At 35.1% G+C, this 19,671-nt stretch overlaps 1 protein-coding gene and 5 non-coding genes across 7 annotated transcripts; all 6 read left to right on the top strand.

Moving 5' to 3' along the window:
- Nucleotides 1–248: 248 nt before the first annotated feature.
- On the top strand, nt 249–18,512 carry LOC123707112. 2 transcript variants are annotated; one of them, XM_045656908.1, is made up of 15 exons: nt 249–404; nt 5,333–5,996; nt 6,249–6,430; nt 7,374–7,491; nt 7,830–8,070; nt 9,343–9,570; nt 10,948–11,141; nt 11,244–11,507; nt 11,676–12,153; nt 12,361–12,499; nt 12,692–12,901; nt 15,294–15,436; nt 16,082–16,181; nt 16,488–16,920; nt 17,669–18,512. In XM_045656908.1, exons 1-15 carry the CDS (start codon nt 334–336, stop codon nt 18,317–18,319), a joined length of 4,116 nt encoding a protein of 1,371 aa, XP_045512864.1. In that variant the 5' UTR covers nt 249–333; the 3' UTR covers nt 18,320–18,512. The 2 variants fall into 2 exon arrangements, with proteins under 2 accessions (XP_045512864.1, XP_045512865.1); XM_045656909.1 differs by lacking the exon at nt 249–404 and adding an exon at nt 460–901.
- On the top strand, nt 6,079–6,197 carry LOC123707854. The gene has a single exon (XR_006753531.1). It is a non-coding gene; the product is annotated as a 5S ribosomal RNA (ribosomal RNA).
- On the top strand, nt 7,535–7,653 carry LOC123707855. Its single transcript, XR_006753532.1, has one exon. It is a non-coding gene; the product is annotated as a 5S ribosomal RNA (ribosomal RNA).
- On the top strand, nt 9,032–9,150 carry LOC123707856. Its single transcript, XR_006753533.1, has one exon. It is a non-coding gene; the product is annotated as a 5S ribosomal RNA (ribosomal RNA).
- On the top strand, nt 12,193–12,311 carry LOC123707857. The gene has a single exon (XR_006753534.1). It is a non-coding gene; the product is annotated as a 5S ribosomal RNA (ribosomal RNA).
- On the top strand, nt 16,230–16,348 carry LOC123707858. The gene has a single exon (XR_006753535.1). It is a non-coding gene; the product is annotated as a 5S ribosomal RNA (ribosomal RNA).
- Nucleotides 18,513–19,671: the final 1,159 nt, after the last annotated feature.

Consider the following 19,671-nt stretch of genomic DNA (forward strand, 5'->3'; position numbering starts at 1 on the left):
ATTTATTATTATATTATTTTCAAGATAATTTATTAAGTAGACGTTTAATTAGCAGTTTTCAGATTTAAAAAGCATCTTTTACATTTTCTTTTAAATAAAATCTATTTTAGAACATACGTATTCATATAAAAAAATATATCTAGGTAATTTACCGGAAATTATTGTTATTTTTTTTGTAGGTAATACAATATTTTTCCGCTTCGCCATTTTTGACACCATCCGGCAGTTATTGCTTTGTTTTGTTTACATTCTTATTATCAATGCCTTATTCAATTAAAAATTAAATTAAATATTATAAGCCTTTAATTATAATGTTTTAAGCCAAAAGTCATTATGAAGAAGTTTTTATTTGAATACAAAGTTTTAAAAAGTTGTACGAAGAAAGAATCCACTGAAGAAACACGGTAAACACCCATTAATCCTAGATACCTTATTTTTGTAAATTAACTATTTTGTATAAGTTGCGGGTTGGCTTATTCGATTTTATTAACCAACCACCGAGTTTAACAAATTTATACAAAAGTTAAATGTACCGCTCTCGGCTCAAGTGAGACCATAGAAGTGACGATTTACGTATTCCCGCGTGGCTGCAGTGGTCCAACGGAGCGCGACGAAAAGTAATTTGTACAAAAAACTAAATTCAGTTCACTGCGATTGCCAAGCCGAGTTGTTCATCATTGTTTTGTCTGACCGCACAATAATAATATATATAGGGTCATTGTTACTTTTCTTAATAGTTTTTATTAAGCCGGTGCCGGTAATCTTCGGCATGCTTTTCTGTGGTTCTTCAATTAAAGAAGTTTTAATTGTTAGTGGTAAATAATTGTAATAAGTGTTGATAAAAGATCTATTAAAAAGTGGTTTTGTTGGAGGAAATGGGTGTTTTCAAATGGCTACGTCGGTAAGTTGTTTTCGATATTATAAAAAAAAAACACTGGATTTCATTATGACTGGTATTTTGCATATATTTTCTATCATACTATTTAAATTACTGCCGGTACACTTAAACACATTATTTGTATGTTTATGATATTGTGTTATTCTTTAGAAGTTTTGTATTTAGGTTAATTAAGGGATTCGCCTCATCCTAAATCGTTGTATGCTATTGATTGATTATGAATCTTGTGGTAAAAACGGGGTTTCCCCGTTTCATTCCAAAGGGCTAGATACTAATAGGTAAATTTAGCATGGGTATGTAAGAATAGTAGATGTTCTTATATACCTATTTTTATACAATAATGGCTGCCAACTATAGGTATCCTTTTTATTGGAGAGTGAAAAATTTGGAAAAATATATGTTGTATACCCGAATGAAAACTAAGAAAAACAGAGTAATTTAGTGCTGGCAAAAATTGTCTAATGTCTTAACCTACATCCCTATTGTTTGCTTGCTACTTCATCTCGACACTTTTTTATACATGTATATAATTTCACATATATCATTGTAAGCCTTTTTTATTTTTTTAATAATAATGTGTCTCAACGTCTGCCCTTCTCACTTCTCAAATATATCCACAAAAATTAATCATGAACTCGCCCATGACAACAGTCACGATTCGATTGGAATCTAACGAAAGTACCTACTTAGTTTCGTGCTTTCAATTGCGTTAAAAGATTTATATTTAATTTACGTCTCGAAAGTGAAATTACGAATTTTTTACTCGAGGTTTAATTACAAATTACAATTTTAAATGAAACATACAAAATATATGAATCATATAATAATAATTATGCAACATATTTTTACAATTGCGCTATATTTTCTTATTCCCATAACATCATCCTAACTTATAATAATTACATACCTAAAAAGACTACAGTCATTCCCAATTGCACGGAAACGCTGAACGAAAATATTAATAAAATCTAACTAACATAAACATATCAGTTATATCTATGTAACAATAAAAACAATATTTGTAAAAGAGAAAACACAAGGAGTAAGTTATAACGGAAGTTTTGCAAAAAATACGCGATAGGCCTCGCTTGATGAATCTTTTGACAAAAGACGTTTTTTTTAAAATAACAAACGTGGACAACAATTTGGTTATACAGGTATGAGAAAAGCAAATTTGGCTTAAACACGTTAGTTATTGCGGCGTCGTGATATTATGTTACACTGAACGAAGGTCGTATTGAAGTGCTTCCGTAAAAGTTCGTGAAGTCGAGTGACAGATAGAGAATAATTGTTAGTTTTGTAAACGCTCATAAACTGCTCCGAAGCGCTATTTCATAAAGTGATCTTGGATCATTAAAAGTAGTAATAGTGGTTTTGCCATCAGCTCATCTGAATAACAGTTTAAGCCTGTTTAGGTTTTTATATTGCCATGATTCACTAACCCTGCGTGCCATCCGGGAAATGTAACCACATTTTGAAATTCCGGGAAATGAAAAAGACTACGGACCTGAAAACCGCTCTAACCACCTACTACGCCTATGCGCATGCATGGCTAAACTACGGTGTAAGAATGTGGGGAAATAGCACCGACGCACCAGCACTATTCACAACTCAAAAAAAGTTAATTCGGATCATAGTTAACATAGAACAAACAGACAGCTGCAAACCACGTCTCATAAAACTAAACATTATCACTCTACCCTCATTATACATATTGGAAATCTGTAAATTTGCCCATACACACAAAGAATTTTACACCACACGCGAAGACATACAGACAAGATATACACTTCGACACAAAAAACGCCTAAACCTACCATCTTCCCGATTACAAATACATGCATCAAGCCCACTAGTCATGTCAATCAAAATTTATAATAAAGTACCTGAGACACTAAGAAATGAAAAAAAGATACATATATTTACAAACAAACTAAAAAAACTTCTTATACGTAAATGACTTATTCATAATTATTAATCCCTAAATATTCAAAATTAAATAAATAAAAAAAATGTTATTCTATATAATTAATACTAACCTGAAATGTAAAATTTTATGTACTATTTTGTTACTATTAATTATGTAATATAAATTTTGTAATGCCTTCTTTTGCTGTGCCCTAACAGGGTCCATAATATTGTACCTAGCTTTAAGCCGCTTAAACATCTATTGTAACATTATGGAATGCAAATAAATATATGAATATGAAATTAATAAAAACTTTTTAAATTAAATTCTTCTAAATTAAAAAAAAGCCGTTGATCTGAATAATAATGATTTTGGCTTGTATACTAACAATTTTTTATGAGGGATTCCATCAATACATTCGAGGATTCATAGGTGGCTGCCAAAACGTACAACCAGTACTTAATGGATTTTCTACAGCAGTCAGATTAAATTCGAGAAAGGCTTTGATAAATTACTGATAACAATATAAATTGGACTTAATGTACTAAACTTATGCAACTTTGATATAATAGAAAGCTTCAACCTAATTTTGATGTCGAAGATAATCTAAATAAATCTAACGTCGAAGCGTCAATTTCGGTCAGAAAATTCGAGCGTATCCGTAAATACGGGTGAAAGTGTTTTAAACAATAGATTAATTCGATCGAAATTAATGGACGTATCAATCACGATATTTTAAGATTTCAGTGAATAAGTCGTGAATCTATTGTTATTATCCAACCTAGCTATTATGTTTGTTTCCGACACCTAAATATTGGATAGGTTGACGTAATTCGATATAACAATCGTATAATGACCGCTGTAATATATTAGTGAATAAAAGCGACTTGACTCGTAAGTGCTATACGATTTATCTTGCATGAATAAACACTACCCTTTGTTCCTGTATAAATTAGACCCTAGAGCTAGAAGGTACTTATCCTACCAACCTGTTGCTACGCTTCAATAATCTCATTAAGGAAATGGAAAATTATTAAAATATCTAAACGGTTTCCGTCTAGGTGTGAAAGTATAAAAACTGGGTTAGGAAATTATTGCAAAAACTATTCAAAATAAAACCGCGCGTCGACAACGGTTTTGCAAACTTACACTATCAATTCACTTGCGCTTTCTATTTTAAGTATGAATTGATCATCAGACGGCTGATGCAGGGACTCATAGAAACTTTTGTTAAAGAAAATTAACAAAGGAATTTCACTTGTGCAGAATTGCGCGTGAGACGGATTGATGAATATGAAATGAAATGGAACTCATTACTGTGACAATAATTGCGAAAATGCACAATAAAACCAGTAAGAATTGTAATGAGAAATGTGATGAGAATTGGCGACTATTTTAATTGTGCACATGCGTCGTTGCTTGAATATCACAAGATACAATAGGTGTTGTCGGAATTATAACAAAGTTGTTGGTTAAAGTTTTACTTTTCGGGGATATAATACGAAACAAAATAAGTTTAAGGCAAGTAAAAGTAAAATAATATATGGCATAATGTATTTGGTAATCTTGATCAGATTCACTGTTAAAAATTAACGGGTTCCTTGTATATGAGGAAGCAAATCGTAAAATATCTACTTACGTAAAAGATATTAAAAGATATGGATTAAAATACTCTATCTAGTTTAATGCATGCTGTAATTAAGTTGCACTGAAATGACACAATGGGTATATACCTCTATTGTATATTGCAATGGAATCCGGACAAAAGAGATTCGACCTCCATGGCTCAATATATTGAAATCGAATTAAATGCTATTGAAGTATTCTAGGCGTTGTCAAGATTACAATAGTTTTGTATCAATTATAGGCAAAATAAAGTTATCAATAAGTATTTAGTTACTTGTCAATGTAAGTGTGCCTTAACAATGAGTTCGGCACAGTAGTTATTTCCGTTACAAGTGTAATTAGTTCCAACGGTGCCGTTCGATGACACTAGACGAAGAGAGCCGCAGAAATTAATCTTGCGGTCAGATGACCGATATTTGTGATTTGAAATTCGATTGCGAAAATTTTACGATATTTATAGGCATAAGCTCCAGAGTCTAAGGTCTTATCTTTTATTCTAAATTAACAACTTATTCATCTACTACTATTTCTTCGTAGTTAAGAAGAAACATGAGTATTTGCTTGTCTCGAATAAATTACATGCTTTGGTGTGTTTTGAGCATATTTATCTATTGCTGGGTATATCTGTATATGTACAGTCTTATGCAAGACCTGCCACACTATACTAATATAAATTATCTCTAATATACATCGTAACCTATGTTTTGCGTGTAGTTGTTTCCAGTGGTATTTCAGAATTGCTCGTTTGGCCATGGACATCTACAACGTCGAAAAGCTTACAAGTTTGTTACGGGTCATTGCTCACTTTTATCTTAAAGGCCCCTTGTTATATTTGCGCGTAAATACTTCGATATATTATAGACTTATTGTAAAACCTTAATATAAAATATTCCTTACAGAGAACGCGTAACAGTAACAACAAGTCATATTGATAATGAAACAGATGAAGCGACTGCGGAGGTTGGCACCATCAGAACTGAACAATACAAAAGGGACCTAGCTGAATTCCAGGCACGACGATCCTTAGGTGCTGACCACGAAACACCAAAAAGGAAATCTGGACGTCACTCTCTACCAGCCTCTTGCACCGACTGCGCCGGTGAACCCAGCTTCAACTATGATAAGAAAGTTCAGAAGTATAAGAAAAACAAACGTTATACGAGAGCGTATTCAGACGAAAAAGCGTACGATGGTGTGCCAAATATACATTTCCTGTTTCAAAATCAAGTCTTTATGCCTGGCGACCTGTTTCACAAAGCATCCTATTCTGAACCAAAGAGGACTAGTCAAAGACAGGTACCCGAGGTCTTAAAACAGAGACGTATAGAATTCAACAGTGAACCGCCATTGTTCTTCAAGAATAATGCATTGAAGTATGACGCGAACGAATTCCTCAATTCGAAAGGGACTGAAGAAGTTGATGGGATTAATGAAAAGCAGGATAAAAATATCACGGACGACAAGTTATGCGAAGTAATGAGTGAGCTAAATGACTTGGATCAGTGGGCAGACGAACAGTTACACGATAATACGATAAGCACAAGCAGGACAGAAGATACTAAGGTACGTCATTGTTTGAAATGTTTGAATCTTTTACTTTTGTAATCAGAAATTTATATTTTACGTCGATTTCGCGTCCCCAAATGCCAACGTCCATACCACGTTGAATACACCGGTTCTCGTCCGATCACCGAAGTTAAGCAACGTCGGGCGAGGTCAGTACTTGGATGGGTGACCGCCTGGGAACACCTCGTGATGTTGGCTTTTTATTAAATTTACAAGAATTTTTTAATGATATTCATTTTTTTCTTTTAGAGTGATGCCAGTACACTCGGTTTAATAGTCGCTAGTTCCTGTAATCTTAATATGGCTCTCGACAAGTACAAATGTTGGAGTCAGGGCAAGTGGGGTGTTGTACCGGTGCAAATTAAAAAAATACGCGGCGTCACTATGGAGCAAGTAAAAAAGAAACTGAACATGGAGATAAATATACTTAGGTATAATTAAATTTAGTTATATTTTGTTACTTATCTCGTGATATACTGCAGAGGCTTTAGAAACTATATTTTTTAAACATATACACACTAAATAGCTAGTATATTTCGCATAAAGTTAGCGTGTTGAATTAATATTATATGAAATTTTCATTCCATTAGCAGGCCTGGCGGTATTTTCCGATAATCTAGCTTAATAGATGATTGCATTAAATAGCCAAAACTACGTTTTTGAGAAACAAATACTTGTATTATAAAAATCTGTTTGTAGTTGTCCTTTATTATTGCATTTCATTTTCACATAGTTAAAATAATGTAAGTTACAATCATACATCTTCTAATATATAAAATTCTCGTGTCACAATGTTCGTTCCTCCGAAACAGCTGGACCGATTCTTATGTTATTTTTAATGCATATTTAATAACTTTGAGAATCGGCTACTATCTATATTTCAAAACCCCAAGTGATAAGGGGTGTCCACTCTTAAAAATATATAATTTTTATTATTATATGACATTAAAAAATATATACAACCCTAAATTTTCACTCTTCTATTACCAATTATTATTTTTTACACTAGAAATGATTTACATGGCAAAATAACGTTTGCCGGGTCAGCTATTATAAAGTTCTACCGACCTGGCTTCGAACGAGCAACACCGACCCGTAAACCTTGCAAAAATTATATTTCAAAACATTCTCTATGAATAGTTCTAGATAGTGCTGGAAACCGGGAATCTGTTATGGATTCTATTCTATCGATCTCTAACTAAGCCCTAAGCACTCCCGATATGACGTGTCAATTGATAATAGAGACCATAATAACAAGTACTCGTACCAGTATAATTAAAATCCACCATTAATATCTACCTACCTAGTTCTCAAGCACGTTACGAAATGGCTTCTTTCACTTATAGTTATGTAAAAAATATATATTTATTACAGGAAATGTCGCCATCCAAACGTGATCCTCTTGATGGGGCTTTACCCAGGCGTAAATGACGATGTACACATCGTGTGTGAACGATTCGTAGACTCTCTTTACGGAATATTGTATAAACAGGTAACGAGGAAAGATTTTGATTTAGTTTTTTTGTATTATGCTTGCCAACGTCCATACCACGTTGAATACACCGGTTCTCGTCCGATCACCGAAGTTAAGCAACGTCGGGCGAGGTCAGTACTTGGATGGGTGACCGCCTGGGAACACCTCGTGATGTTGGCTTTTTGTAATTTGTTTTTTTTTTAAATAACCAAGTTTTAGTTTAGTAAATTTAAACACAATTAAACAGAAATTAAATTACAACGTACGTTTTACGATTTAACATTTAATGAATACCTAAGAGACTGGCATCCGAATTATTAAAATTAAATGCTTGCTTAATTTTGTTCATATTATAGGGCCGTACTCTTAGCGCCCAAACAGCCGTGCACTACACTCTAGACATAGCCAATGCCCTGGCTTTCCTCAAAATGCATGGCTACATGCATACTGACCTACACAGCACCTGTATAGTGGTCACCGCACAGGACACGGCTAAATTAGCAGACTTGAGCCCTTGTATGAGGGGTCGGAAAGAAACAAGGGTTGAAAATAACTATGATGATTATTCTTCGGAACCTGTGTATGTTAATATTGAAGGTAGGTTGTACTTATTTATATGAAAAATTACACATTATATTAATTAATTAATTAATATAATGTGTAATTTTTAAAGATTGTCTTCATGTATATTACTGGGTAAGGTAGATAATTATCTTAATATGTCATTCACATACACTAATCATGGTTTATTTATGTAGTGTCCGACCCAAAGATTGTACAGTTATAATTAAAAATGGACAACATTTACTTGAGAATAACACATATACAGATTAGATAAAAGAGCTAATACTGCAACAGAGACAATGATCCAAATGATTTAATTTGTCTTTGAATGTTACAGTGGAGCATATATCAAATACAAAACTAATGTTCTGTAACTTGTGTGAAGCCGCCTAATACAAAATGTTGTTTCTAGTGATCTGTAAATCTTATTGCATTGCAATTTATCCCTTGGAACAACTTGTTTTGTTACACGGACAGAAACAATTAGGTGATAACTAATAATAAACTTTGGCAGTTTTTGCCACGCACCACCAGTGTGTGGAACCAGCTGCCCACTGAAGTATTTCCGAACCAATTCGACTTAGGGTCCTTCAAGAAAAGAGCCTACCAATTCTTAAAAGGCCGGAAACGCACTTGCGAGCCTTCTGGCAATGTGATTGTCCATGGGCGCCGCCCACTATCACTTAACATCAGGTGAGCCTCCTGCCCGTTTGCCTCCTATTACATTAAAAAAACATTAAGATTAATAAATTTTTGATACCAAAGTTCAGTAAGATACCTTGTGGATTGGCTTAATTTATCTTATTAATGTTTGTCTGTCTGTTTATTTTTAATACACTGCCGAAAACCCGAACGAGTTAATTGCATTTAGATAATGATATTTATGCATGTTATTTAGCAAAAGATTAGACAGATATATACTACATTCTCCTTATTTAAATATTAATTATTATCCACAATTCAAATTCTATACACAATTTTTGCGATATTTGTTGCCAACGTCCATACCACGTTGAATACACCGGTTCTCGTCCGATCACCGAAGTTAAGCAACGTCGGGCGAGGTCAGTACTTGGATGGGTGACCGCCTGGGAACACCTCGTGATGTTGGCTTTTTGATTTTTTTTTGATCAAATATCTTCATTAGTGGTGAAATGACCTAATTTCAGTACACTATATTAAAAAGCAATTTTTGTTTTTTATAACGTCCTGATGTTGGCTCTTTGAGATTTTAATTTTATTTTATTATTAGCCGATAAGGAATAGATTATTGGATTTAATATACCTTTTTAAATTTCTTTCCAGACACACAAAAGCCGACAACTCCAGAATCGGAACCTCTTATATCGGCTCGTTCTTCGGAGTCCTATTTAAGGGACGGTGTTAAGAAGAACCATAAAGCCTATAGTGACTCTGAGTTCTATAGATGGCAGGCTCCAGAGTTATATGACCCTGACGAAGAAGGATTCGTTTACCCTTGTTCTAAAAGTGACGTGTATTCGTTGTGCCTTGTACTTTGGGAGTGTTGTAACGGTAAATAATATTGACTTTGATTCATACCAGTACACTTAAAAAACCATTCGTTTACAGATTGAATCACACGTTTATATCTCAAATCGAGGAGTATGGTTCAAACATATTTCTACGTTTTAAGGATAGTGTCTTTTTCTTTGGGGAGCGTTCAAGTATTAATTAACGACTTTTTTTATTCCTCTTGTAAAACGTTACGATGCGCAGATTGAATAACGCGTTATTGTTAATATTATTTACAAATTTCCAGTACTTTATACCACATAATGGTAAGTTGTAGGTATAAACAGTTACTGGGTGGTCACGAAACGTTTTACTATCGGGTACAGAAAACGTTACGGCGTTAGGCACGTGTACGAAACGTTACGTGGAAATGGCGTAAGGCAGAAAAAGGAGGCTGCTCTGCCTAAAACACTCCGTCGATTTCTGGGACTAATACATTATATATTTGTCTTTGAGTCCTTTTTCAGTTGTAGAAACGAGGGTCTTTTCGAAAACTATACACAAGCACTTTGCACTAATGGACTTTTCTTACTATTTGTAACACTTGTTTGTACTGTGAACTGAAACCTTATAAGGAAACCGAAATGATCCACAAATAGAATCCTCTTTCTTAATACAGAAACAGAAATCTGTGGCCATGACCTAGAGTTTGTAGAGCCACTGGTTTTTCTGAACCAAAATATAAATACAGTGTAAACTCTATATGACGACACTGAAGGGATTATGCATTTTATGGCGTTATAGACAGTTGTCGTTACGTGAAAAGAAAAAAAACGTATACGTCTACACGTACAATTAATTTGTAAACATAAGAACGAATTTCTTAGAAAATTCGTATCCATGATGCTGACAGTCTAGTTTATTGCGGGCAAGGATAATAAAGCGACAAAGAACGTACACACTTGCGCAGTTTTTACAAATTTTAACAACATAAAAAGTACTTTATTATTCAATTGTTGTCGTTATTGAGAATGGGTGTCATGCTATGTAGAGTGTATCATTGTATGGAAGACAAGCTTAAACAACCAAAGCCTTGATTTCGACGCTTTAGGGTGTTCGTTCGAGAGACGTAACATGGACTCTAAACTGTAATTGAAATGGTTTTTTTATGCTGAATATAAAAAAAAGTATTACAAGACATATAATAACAGGGAACATATTTAAATATATTGTAACCTGTTTTTAATCTAGAAACAAAGATTATACAGGAATATTTTTCAGAAAAAAAGATCAAATTATATTTTTTTTGCAATTGTTACATTACTACAGAAAATTACATTATAACACTTACTTTAGATAATATTAAAAAAAGTAGTTGTAATCATGGTCTTGACGTTTTAACTTTTCTTGACGTTCATAATAATCACACATTTACAGCCAAAATACCATGGGAATCACATACATATGAGAAACTAAAGGATGCTTATACTGTATGGCAAGTAGGATTGCGTCTGCCTACAGACGGTACCTATCCAGGATGCCTCTTAGATTTGCTACAGAAGGGGCTAAGGGTTCGCAGGGATCAACGCATAGATTTAACAATCTTACAATCGATGTTGCAAAGTGTTAAGGTTGGTTGATTAAAGTTAAGCAACGTCGTCGCTGTCCGTTCTTGGATGGGTGACTTTTATGTTGTTTGTGTTTTACTAATGCATATCTTCCTTCATTTTTAGGAAAACCTCAACAAAATGGAGTACATAGTCATACCGCTGCGTACTAAGAAGTCCGACTTTAGTTATCAGTGGGATTCCACAAGTCCCGCAGAATCTGATTGTCAAAGCCCGAAGACCATAAAACACAATGCAATAGTACACCCCCATAGTTCTACAGATAGTAGTCCCATATATCACACTATACAGAAAGCGGACCAAGTTGACAAAATTTGCTTTTTATCTGATGAGGACTTGCTTCCAGCGAAATTCGACAATTTGGAAAAGGTGATGCAATCCGAATATCCTACTTTTAATTTAATGTTTTTGAATAATTTGTTATTGTCGGGTTGTATGGCATCCATAGTTGTAACACCAAAAAATACTTAGCCGTCATAGGCCATGAAACAAACATTGATCGATTTCATGACTTTATAAAATAATAATTATTTTCAGAGCTATGCCAGCAATTGTTCGACGCCGGTTTCGAAATTCCGTAAGCGGAACAAAGTGGCGACACCTGATTTGCATCGAAGTGATTCTACTCAGTACTGCAGTATATTAAGTCCACACAATGTTGAAGTTAACGACCAAAGTGCAGCAGCAGAAGCAGCCACCGCTAAACTTAGTCGAAGCTTTACGCCAAAATCCTACAAACCGCTTCAAATAACAGTTCCCGATTTCAATCTGGACTCTATTCGCGATATTGTCAAGAATCAAAATAGTGAACGTGCGTCTTATCACTTTGATATAAAGAACTATAGCTTGCCGAATACGCCTATAGCTAGGAGTACTAAATTGAGGAAGAACGCTTGGCTCTCGGGCGAATTGGATTCAAGAGAAAAGTCGCCGGAAAAGTCACAAGAATTGTCTTATGGGGAGAAACTAAAAGATCTCTGTAAAGAAATTACATTCGAAGGGCACAAACAGGAAGGTGAGTTGTTGTGTTGTTGAGTAATTCTGAGTAGCTATTGCCAACGTCCATACCACGTTGAATACACCGGTTCTCGTCCGATCACCGAAGTTAAGCAACGTCGGGCGAGGTCAGTACTTGGATGGGTGACCGCCTGGGAACACCTCGTGATGTTGGCTTTTTTGTTTTTTTTTTCATTGTTTCAAAAGATGGCTTTGTTTTTTATAGATCAGAAACAAGAAACCTACCGGGAAACTGAGATCAAAGAAAACACTTCTAACTTTAGTATTGTTGAAAGCCCAGAATTAAAGAGACCAGAATCGCCTGTCGAAGAAAGTGTACGAGACAGCTACACGGGCTTGAAACGGTATTATGTCACTAATAATATAGATGTATTATTTTCTCGTCTTGAGGAAGTTTTGATATTACCCAAATAATTAATTAGATTAGATTGTTTTGCTAAATATATTTGGTTCGGTCCCTGTAATACTTACACGGACTTACCGAAGTCTACAATAAAACTATACAGAATTGTATGTCCCTATTTGTTTAATTTCAGAATTCCGGATCCACCACTCGACTTCTCGTTCGCGGAGCTGGACACGAGACCGTCTACTTGGTCCACTCGGTCTGTTCAGTCAAGCCTGTACAAGGTGGAAGAAGAGGTTCTAGCCAACGTGAACGTTAAGCCATTGGTCGCGATTCATGAGAAATGGATACACGAGGCGAACAAGAAGAATGTAAGGTCGTTTTCGCTGCCGGAAGAAAGGTAATTTTATAATATGTCAATCAAAGAAAACAAAACGAAAGAACAGCCAACTCAGGCACGCAAGCTTACTTGTGTCAAATATTTATTTATTTAATCCACATCATTATTCTAAATAATACCCACACCGATTATCCGACATAAAAAATATATTTATTTGCCTAGTTATAATATACTAACAATGTAGGGAGCAACTCTTATGAACTCAGCCAGTGTACAAACAAATAGGTCTACCTCAGTAGAAATGTTGTTAATTATTTGTATTGCTCGCGTGAGTGGCGCTTTACTAACCAAGTTGCTATGTGCGCGCGGTACATCCAAAAGTTTTGACGGAAGCTTCAGGTTTCTACTCGGTACCCGTAGACCCAGTCTCTCCATAATATCCAGATTATGATTCGACCTGTATGTATCTTAAATACACTGACACAGCTAGCTTTCTTCTGATGCGTAGCTGTTCGTAACCCACCTTACCCAGAACAAACAGGCTCGGGTACATAAGCGGATACAAGGGATACACTCCATACAGTCTCTTGTAGAGGCAGCGAGTGAATTTATTGCCCTTATAAGGCATCATATGGGGCCCACACCATTGCGTTGTACTCCAAGTGACTTCCCACTATCGCATTGTATAAAATTTTAATTGGACTGATATTCGTGAAGCCACAAGCTATTCGTAATATGAACCCCTCGAGAAAGATATGACTTTGCATTTCGCCAAATTAAACTCTAATCTATTTCTCCTGCTCCTGCTATTAACCACTCGATCAATGTCTTCCTGCAGCCGTATACAGTCATCTATACTCTCTATATCACTATTTTCTTGACAACTTTCGGTATGTCATTTAGCATTATCAGAAATTCCAACGGTCCCAAATTACTGCCTTGTGTCACGCCTGATCTCGTAAAGTATGCATCTGACCTACACCCAGCGTATTCCACGTATTGCGTTCGTAAAGTGCGTAAAATTTAATAAGTGTGTGTGTGTGGGAGTGAATCCTACATGTACAAACTTCTGCAAAAGCACGTCATTATTGACCAAATCAAACGCTTTTTTAATGTCGAAATAGGCAGCGTCCACCTGTTTTTCACTGTCCACTACTGGTCTAATATTAGCCCTATAATTACGGAGGTTGCTAGTGGTACTCCTCGAAGACCTAAACCCGTGTTGCGCTTCTGATAGTTCGGAACTCACTTGATTAAATATGCATTTTTGAAGTGCTGCTTCCAATACGTTCGGCGGACTTGACAATATAGCTATCGGTTTATGTTGTTTTACTTTATCATAGCATCCTACTTTAGGAACTGGAATTACCCGACTGCTTTTCCAACATGTGGGAAATGTTGCTGCTTTGAGACACAGGTTATATATGTGAAGCAGTGGTTAGATGTGAGCAGCTAGTACGACGCCACAATCTCGCGGCGGTATACCATTCGGGCCTGCTGCCTTTTTTGGCTTAAGCCGCTCTACCTAACTGTAAGCTCTCAACATGAAGTCGTGCAGCCCCGTTTGAACAAACCGCTCCGGCAACAGCAGCGCTGACGTCAAGCTTTGGCTTTTGTGTAACATAAACGGAGCTAAAATACTCGGCAAATGCTCTAACACTAATTATCAGGGGGTAATACCTCTCCGTTCTCAATAATACCCGTACATGGTTCTCTGTTGACTGTTACTGTTAATAAACCTCCAGAATGACTTGGGATCTTCAATCGCATTTGATTCAACAGCCTTATTATAATTTTCAAGAGCCAATGCAATTAATTTCTTGACTTCCACTCTGGAACGGCTTAACTCTTCGTAATCTCCTGTGGATTTAGTGATCATGTATGTTTTATGCAGTGTACCATTTAGGATATAAATACACCTTGAGTATCCTAGGTTCCTGGAATTTTTTGGCACGCTTTCCTCAAGCACAGAGTTTAACTTATAATAGAAGCAATCGATACTCTGATTTAAATTAGACGAGTATTCATCAGACCAATCCACTTCTCTAACCTTGGAATACAATACACTAAACTCGGCTTTCTTAAAATTCCATTGAAAATAGCGCTCATGCGTTTTTGACGGGACATCATTTGAAGGAACCGCTAACATTCCCTATATTGTTACACTGACTGAATTCACAAAAGTTACTAAAGTAATTCCAAATATAAGTATTTACATTGTTTGAACAAGAATATAAGTCACCGATTACTAATACATCATCATACTTGGAACAAAATTCTTCAATTGTTCTGAGCAATAAAAAGTATTCAATATCATTCGTATTGGCAGGAGTATATACAATACGTAACAGAAACATAAATCTAAACTTTTCAAAGATCTAACCTTAAATAAGAAATAATCTTTGTAGTCGACGTCCATACCACGTTGTATTCACCAGTTCTCGTCTTTCAGACGGGCCAGTGTGAGAGCCGTAAAGCCGGCGTCCCACTGCACGGACACAATGCAGAAGTCTCTCCCACAGTTGTACTTTAAGCCCTCCACATATAGGCCGTACCGGGCTTCACCTGTGTCCCCAGCTGCGAGCTGGAAGAGCGGTCAGTCGATTTGAATTTTGCATGCTTTTTTTTCTGTGCAGTGTAAAAAATGCTCCTAATTATAATTATTGCTATAAGACTATAGTTAAGCTATAAATAAAGCTGATTAAATCCAAAAAGGAGGTATTACTATTGTGCATTATTTAAAACCTGTTTCTAGATTTATTATAATATGCATAGTTATTTTTATAATTAATGTGTGCAGTGCATGTTTGTTTTCTTATTCCTTTGGTGTTGGATTTGGTATATGGTTAATAAATGACTCTTAAAAAAAACACCTTTTTATTTTCTTTTTAAACATTTCAATCTTTTTTAAATACGAGTTATATTTACATGAAAAATTACTGTTTCTTACAAATTCACACCTCATTTGCAAAGCATTGAAAACGTCATTTTGAATCCGTTAAAGAAAGTTTATTTGTATAATAAATAAAATATATATTTATTTGTTATATAAATTGGAATTTTTAGATAAGCGAAAAAATGTGAAACACCTGTATATAGAATGACCATTTTAACCAATGTCAACTGTCTCTTTTCATCAGGGCGTAAACATAACGTAGTCAGAAAGAGAAAAAGTAGTGTAGTAATATGAAATGTGTATGCAACCACACACGGGAACGATACATATTTTCCTGTTCATAGGTCCGTTCGAGCAGTATTTCCAATCCCGTGATAGTATGACTAAAAGCGTCAATTTTCCCGTCCGGGACAATGAACACAAGCGACTGGATCTGAATAAATCGTATGTATTTGTAAAATAAAATTGATCTGCTATTTAACGATCGCTCTCGCCAACGTCCATACCACGTTGAATACACCGGTTCTCGTCCGATCACCGAAGTTAAGCAACGTCGGGCGAGGTCAGTACTTGGATGGGTGACCGCCTGGGAACACCTCGTGATGTTGGCTTTTTGATTTTTTTTTTTCAATATTTTAAATATACAGTAGTTGTATTTGGGATAACTATTATCGCCTTCACTACCTTGACGTATTTTTTTTAAATGTTGAAATTCCCTATTGTATATCAATAAACGTTGTACCATTACAGTACGAGCACGGACGATGTTTTTGAACCCAATGAAAAAGTGGACCAAGCCACTGAGACGGAAAATATAGAGGACTACATTCGCGACTTGATTTGTAGTGAACTACAAAGCCTTTGCGATTTGGACGTTTCTGAATGTTCTAATAAGAAAACTGAGGAGTTCCTCAACCAAGGCGTGACTAACGTGGTCGAGGGACTTAAAGAAGACAAACCTACGATAAAATCTTTCTCGAAAGTCACAGTCTTTGGTAATAATAAACCTCTAATCCGAATCACGTTCAATAACAATGAGCGTAAGTTACAAGTGCTCGATAAGAATGTGAATGTGGTTGTTGGGGAAAATTCTAAGGAAAAGCTAGATCTCTCTATCGACGAAACTTCGACTGATGATCATCTCAACCAATTGAAGAGGTGCCAGGCTTTCAGCGCTATTCAGGTGAAATCTGTCTCTTATAATATATAATAGCAATGCCTCTGTGACTTTTTGTAGGCATTTTTTATGTTTTTCTCTAAATTTCAACAAAAACTCATTGGAATCAGAAGTTACAATATCCTTAGGGTGACTTTCAAAAAGTATTTATTTGAAATCTGGACCCAGGAACTGCGTAAAATAATGTTGCCTTAGAAACCTTATTGGCCAACATTTTCTTTTGAGCACTTCAATATATTATCAAATAATTCTTGTTGGAAATTAATATTTCATAACTAATATATGTATACACCTGAAGTTAAGCTACATCATGCTTGGTCAGTACTTGAATGGTTCACCGCCGTTATAATATTAATTAAACAAAAATAAGCTATAATGAAACAATCTACCTTATATCTTACCAGTTTTATGCTTTATATATCTAATCTGTCCTTTTGACACATGTCAAAATAGATATTGAAAAAAATGCATCACGTACATTAATAGTGCAATTGCACGTCAAATCACTGTCACGTGCAAATATCAATTATGTATACATATATGCACAGATCATTTCATTTTTGGTGGCATGTAGTCATTGCATTATCTTATATAGGTCCGATTTAATCTCACTAAAATGGAGATAAAAGAAATCTTGGGAGAAATGAACACTGCGATGTCGGCATTTTGTTTTTACATGAATTATATTAGGATTTTATTAAAACATTTTGTAGCTTTTTACGCTTTAATTTAAACACTTTACTACTGCTTACAGGAAGCTTGCAGCACCGAAGATTTATACATAGACGACGACATTTCTACTCATTTGCAAGAGAATTTCGGTGGTAAATTGAAGTTTATTCCGCTTCACGGCTCTTTGCATGAACTAGTTTGCGAACGGGACGACGACTGCTGCCTCTTCAAAGTTAAGCAAGAGAATGGCTGTGACACAATTTACTTCAAGTGTGACAATGACACTGACGTCACCGACGGATCTGACAGAAGAGACAGAGTTATCTTCAAACGAAGCATTTCTCTGGTGGAAGAGCGCATCCAACGAGTCTACCCAAGGGCCAAGCGGCAGAACCCCGTGGCAGCGCTCAAAAAACTCAGTGACAAGCTCAAATCTCGTCCGAAATCAGAAGTCTTGCCCACAATTAATAAAGAAAGCCGCGCATTGAGCAATAGCAGCCCGGCTTTATACTCGGGCGAGAGAGAAGTAGAGGTTAACATAGAAAATGTGATGGCCTACCAAGATTCCTCCTCCGACGAATGCTTAAAGTGCTCGGCAGAAAATGATGAGTTCGAAATTATTGAACGAGAGATAGAAGATGAATTATCTAATACCACATCTATGGTGTGCAAGTGTTTAGGCAAGATTTCCGAGGAAAACCTCTCCACGATGGAAGATAATGAAGACTATTAAATCATTGAGAATTTTATCATAAACAGTGTTTATTTATGTTTAACATTATTTGAATGTTAATGCGGAAGTGGGTGACTCCCTAAAGTACAAATAACTAAGCTGGTTTATAAATCTTAGTTAAACCCAAAGACGTTAGTTTTTCTCGTAGAAGTGCTTTAGCGCAATTGTGATTTTAATGTTAAGTTACATTCCATTGTTGTGATTTTTAGAATATTTTTGTTTAAGAATAAATTATTATTTTTTTCTTTATCTTAGAATACATTTTAGATCCATTTTTATTGATAAATCATTGAACCAAAGGTTGTTCAGTAATACATTAGATTCTAGTTTTCGGTAATATAGATTTGTATTTGATTATAGGACTACCTACTCAATTTTTAAATAAATTATCTACTTAAATAGCTACCTTCTTTAGTTTTATTTCGTCGATATTTTTTAATGAATAGAACGAATTGTGTTTCCTTGGCAACCATTGCAATGAGTTTTTCATTATATAACGTATCGCACCTTTATTTCGAAACCGTTACTAAACGATTTTTTTACTAAATATAGTATAATGACAATGACATTCTGTTCAAATGGTCAAAATCTACAGAACGAATTTGACATGTCTATTTAATTTCCCAGTATTTTGGTAGATGGCGCTAAAATTAAACTAAACTTTAAAACGTAGTTATTAGCGAAACCATTAAGTACACAAGTTGTCAACTAGCATTTACGGAATTGACTTAAAAGTTTACAAAAAAGTCTAACTATTTGTTTAGCTGTTTGTGTGTTTTCAAGTTTTGTCACAGTTTATTTTTGTTCGATATTGATAATGATAGGGGATAAAATTTAAAAAATTATGATCTCAAAAGTGTTATGTACTTTAATAGTTAAAAGTTCCTATAAAAAAGTAATCGTACAAAATATTAAATTATATGACTTAAGAACACCTAAAGAAGAAGCCGACTATATAACAAATAATCTCAAAAATATCTCTGCTCTGATACTAATACTTACCTCTTTTATATAGAGATAAATAATGATGCAAAATTCTTCCTCTTGTAAAATTTAGCCCTTTTGTTTAATAATGGTTTCGAAATCAAGGTGCTGTTTGTATATGTAAATTATTATTGTTACATTACACTATTTGAAATAACTAAGATGTAGGATTCTACAAGTCCCGCAGAGCCTGATTGTCACGGCCCGAAGACCACAAAACACAATGCAATAGTACACCCCCATACAGATAGTAGTCCCATATATCACACTATACAGAAAGCGGACCAAGTTGACAAAATTTGCTTTTTATCTGATGAGGACTTGCTTCCAGCGAAATTCGACAATTTGGAAAAGGTGATGCAATCCGA

The sequence above is a fragment of the Pieris brassicae genome, chromosome 3, assembly GCF_905147105.1.
Source record: "Pieris brassicae chromosome 3, ilPieBrab1.1, whole genome shotgun sequence".
Taxonomy (NCBI): Eukaryota; Metazoa; Arthropoda; class Insecta; order Lepidoptera; family Pieridae; genus Pieris; species Pieris brassicae.

Bases quoted from the DNA above. Each gene is read 5' to 3' on its own strand.
- LOC123707112 (XM_045656908.1), top strand. From the start codon at position 334: ATGAAGAAGTTTTTATTTGAATACAAAGTTTTAAAAAGTTGTACGAAG. The intron at 12,902-15,293 runs GTAATTTTATAA...CTCGTCTTTCAG, and splicing joins TTTTCGCTGCCGGAAGAAAG to ACGGGCCAGTGTGAGAGCCG. The intron at 16,921-17,668 runs GTGAAATCTGTC...TACTGCTTACAG, and splicing joins AGGCTTTCAGCGCTATTCAG to GAAGCTTGCAGCACCGAAGA.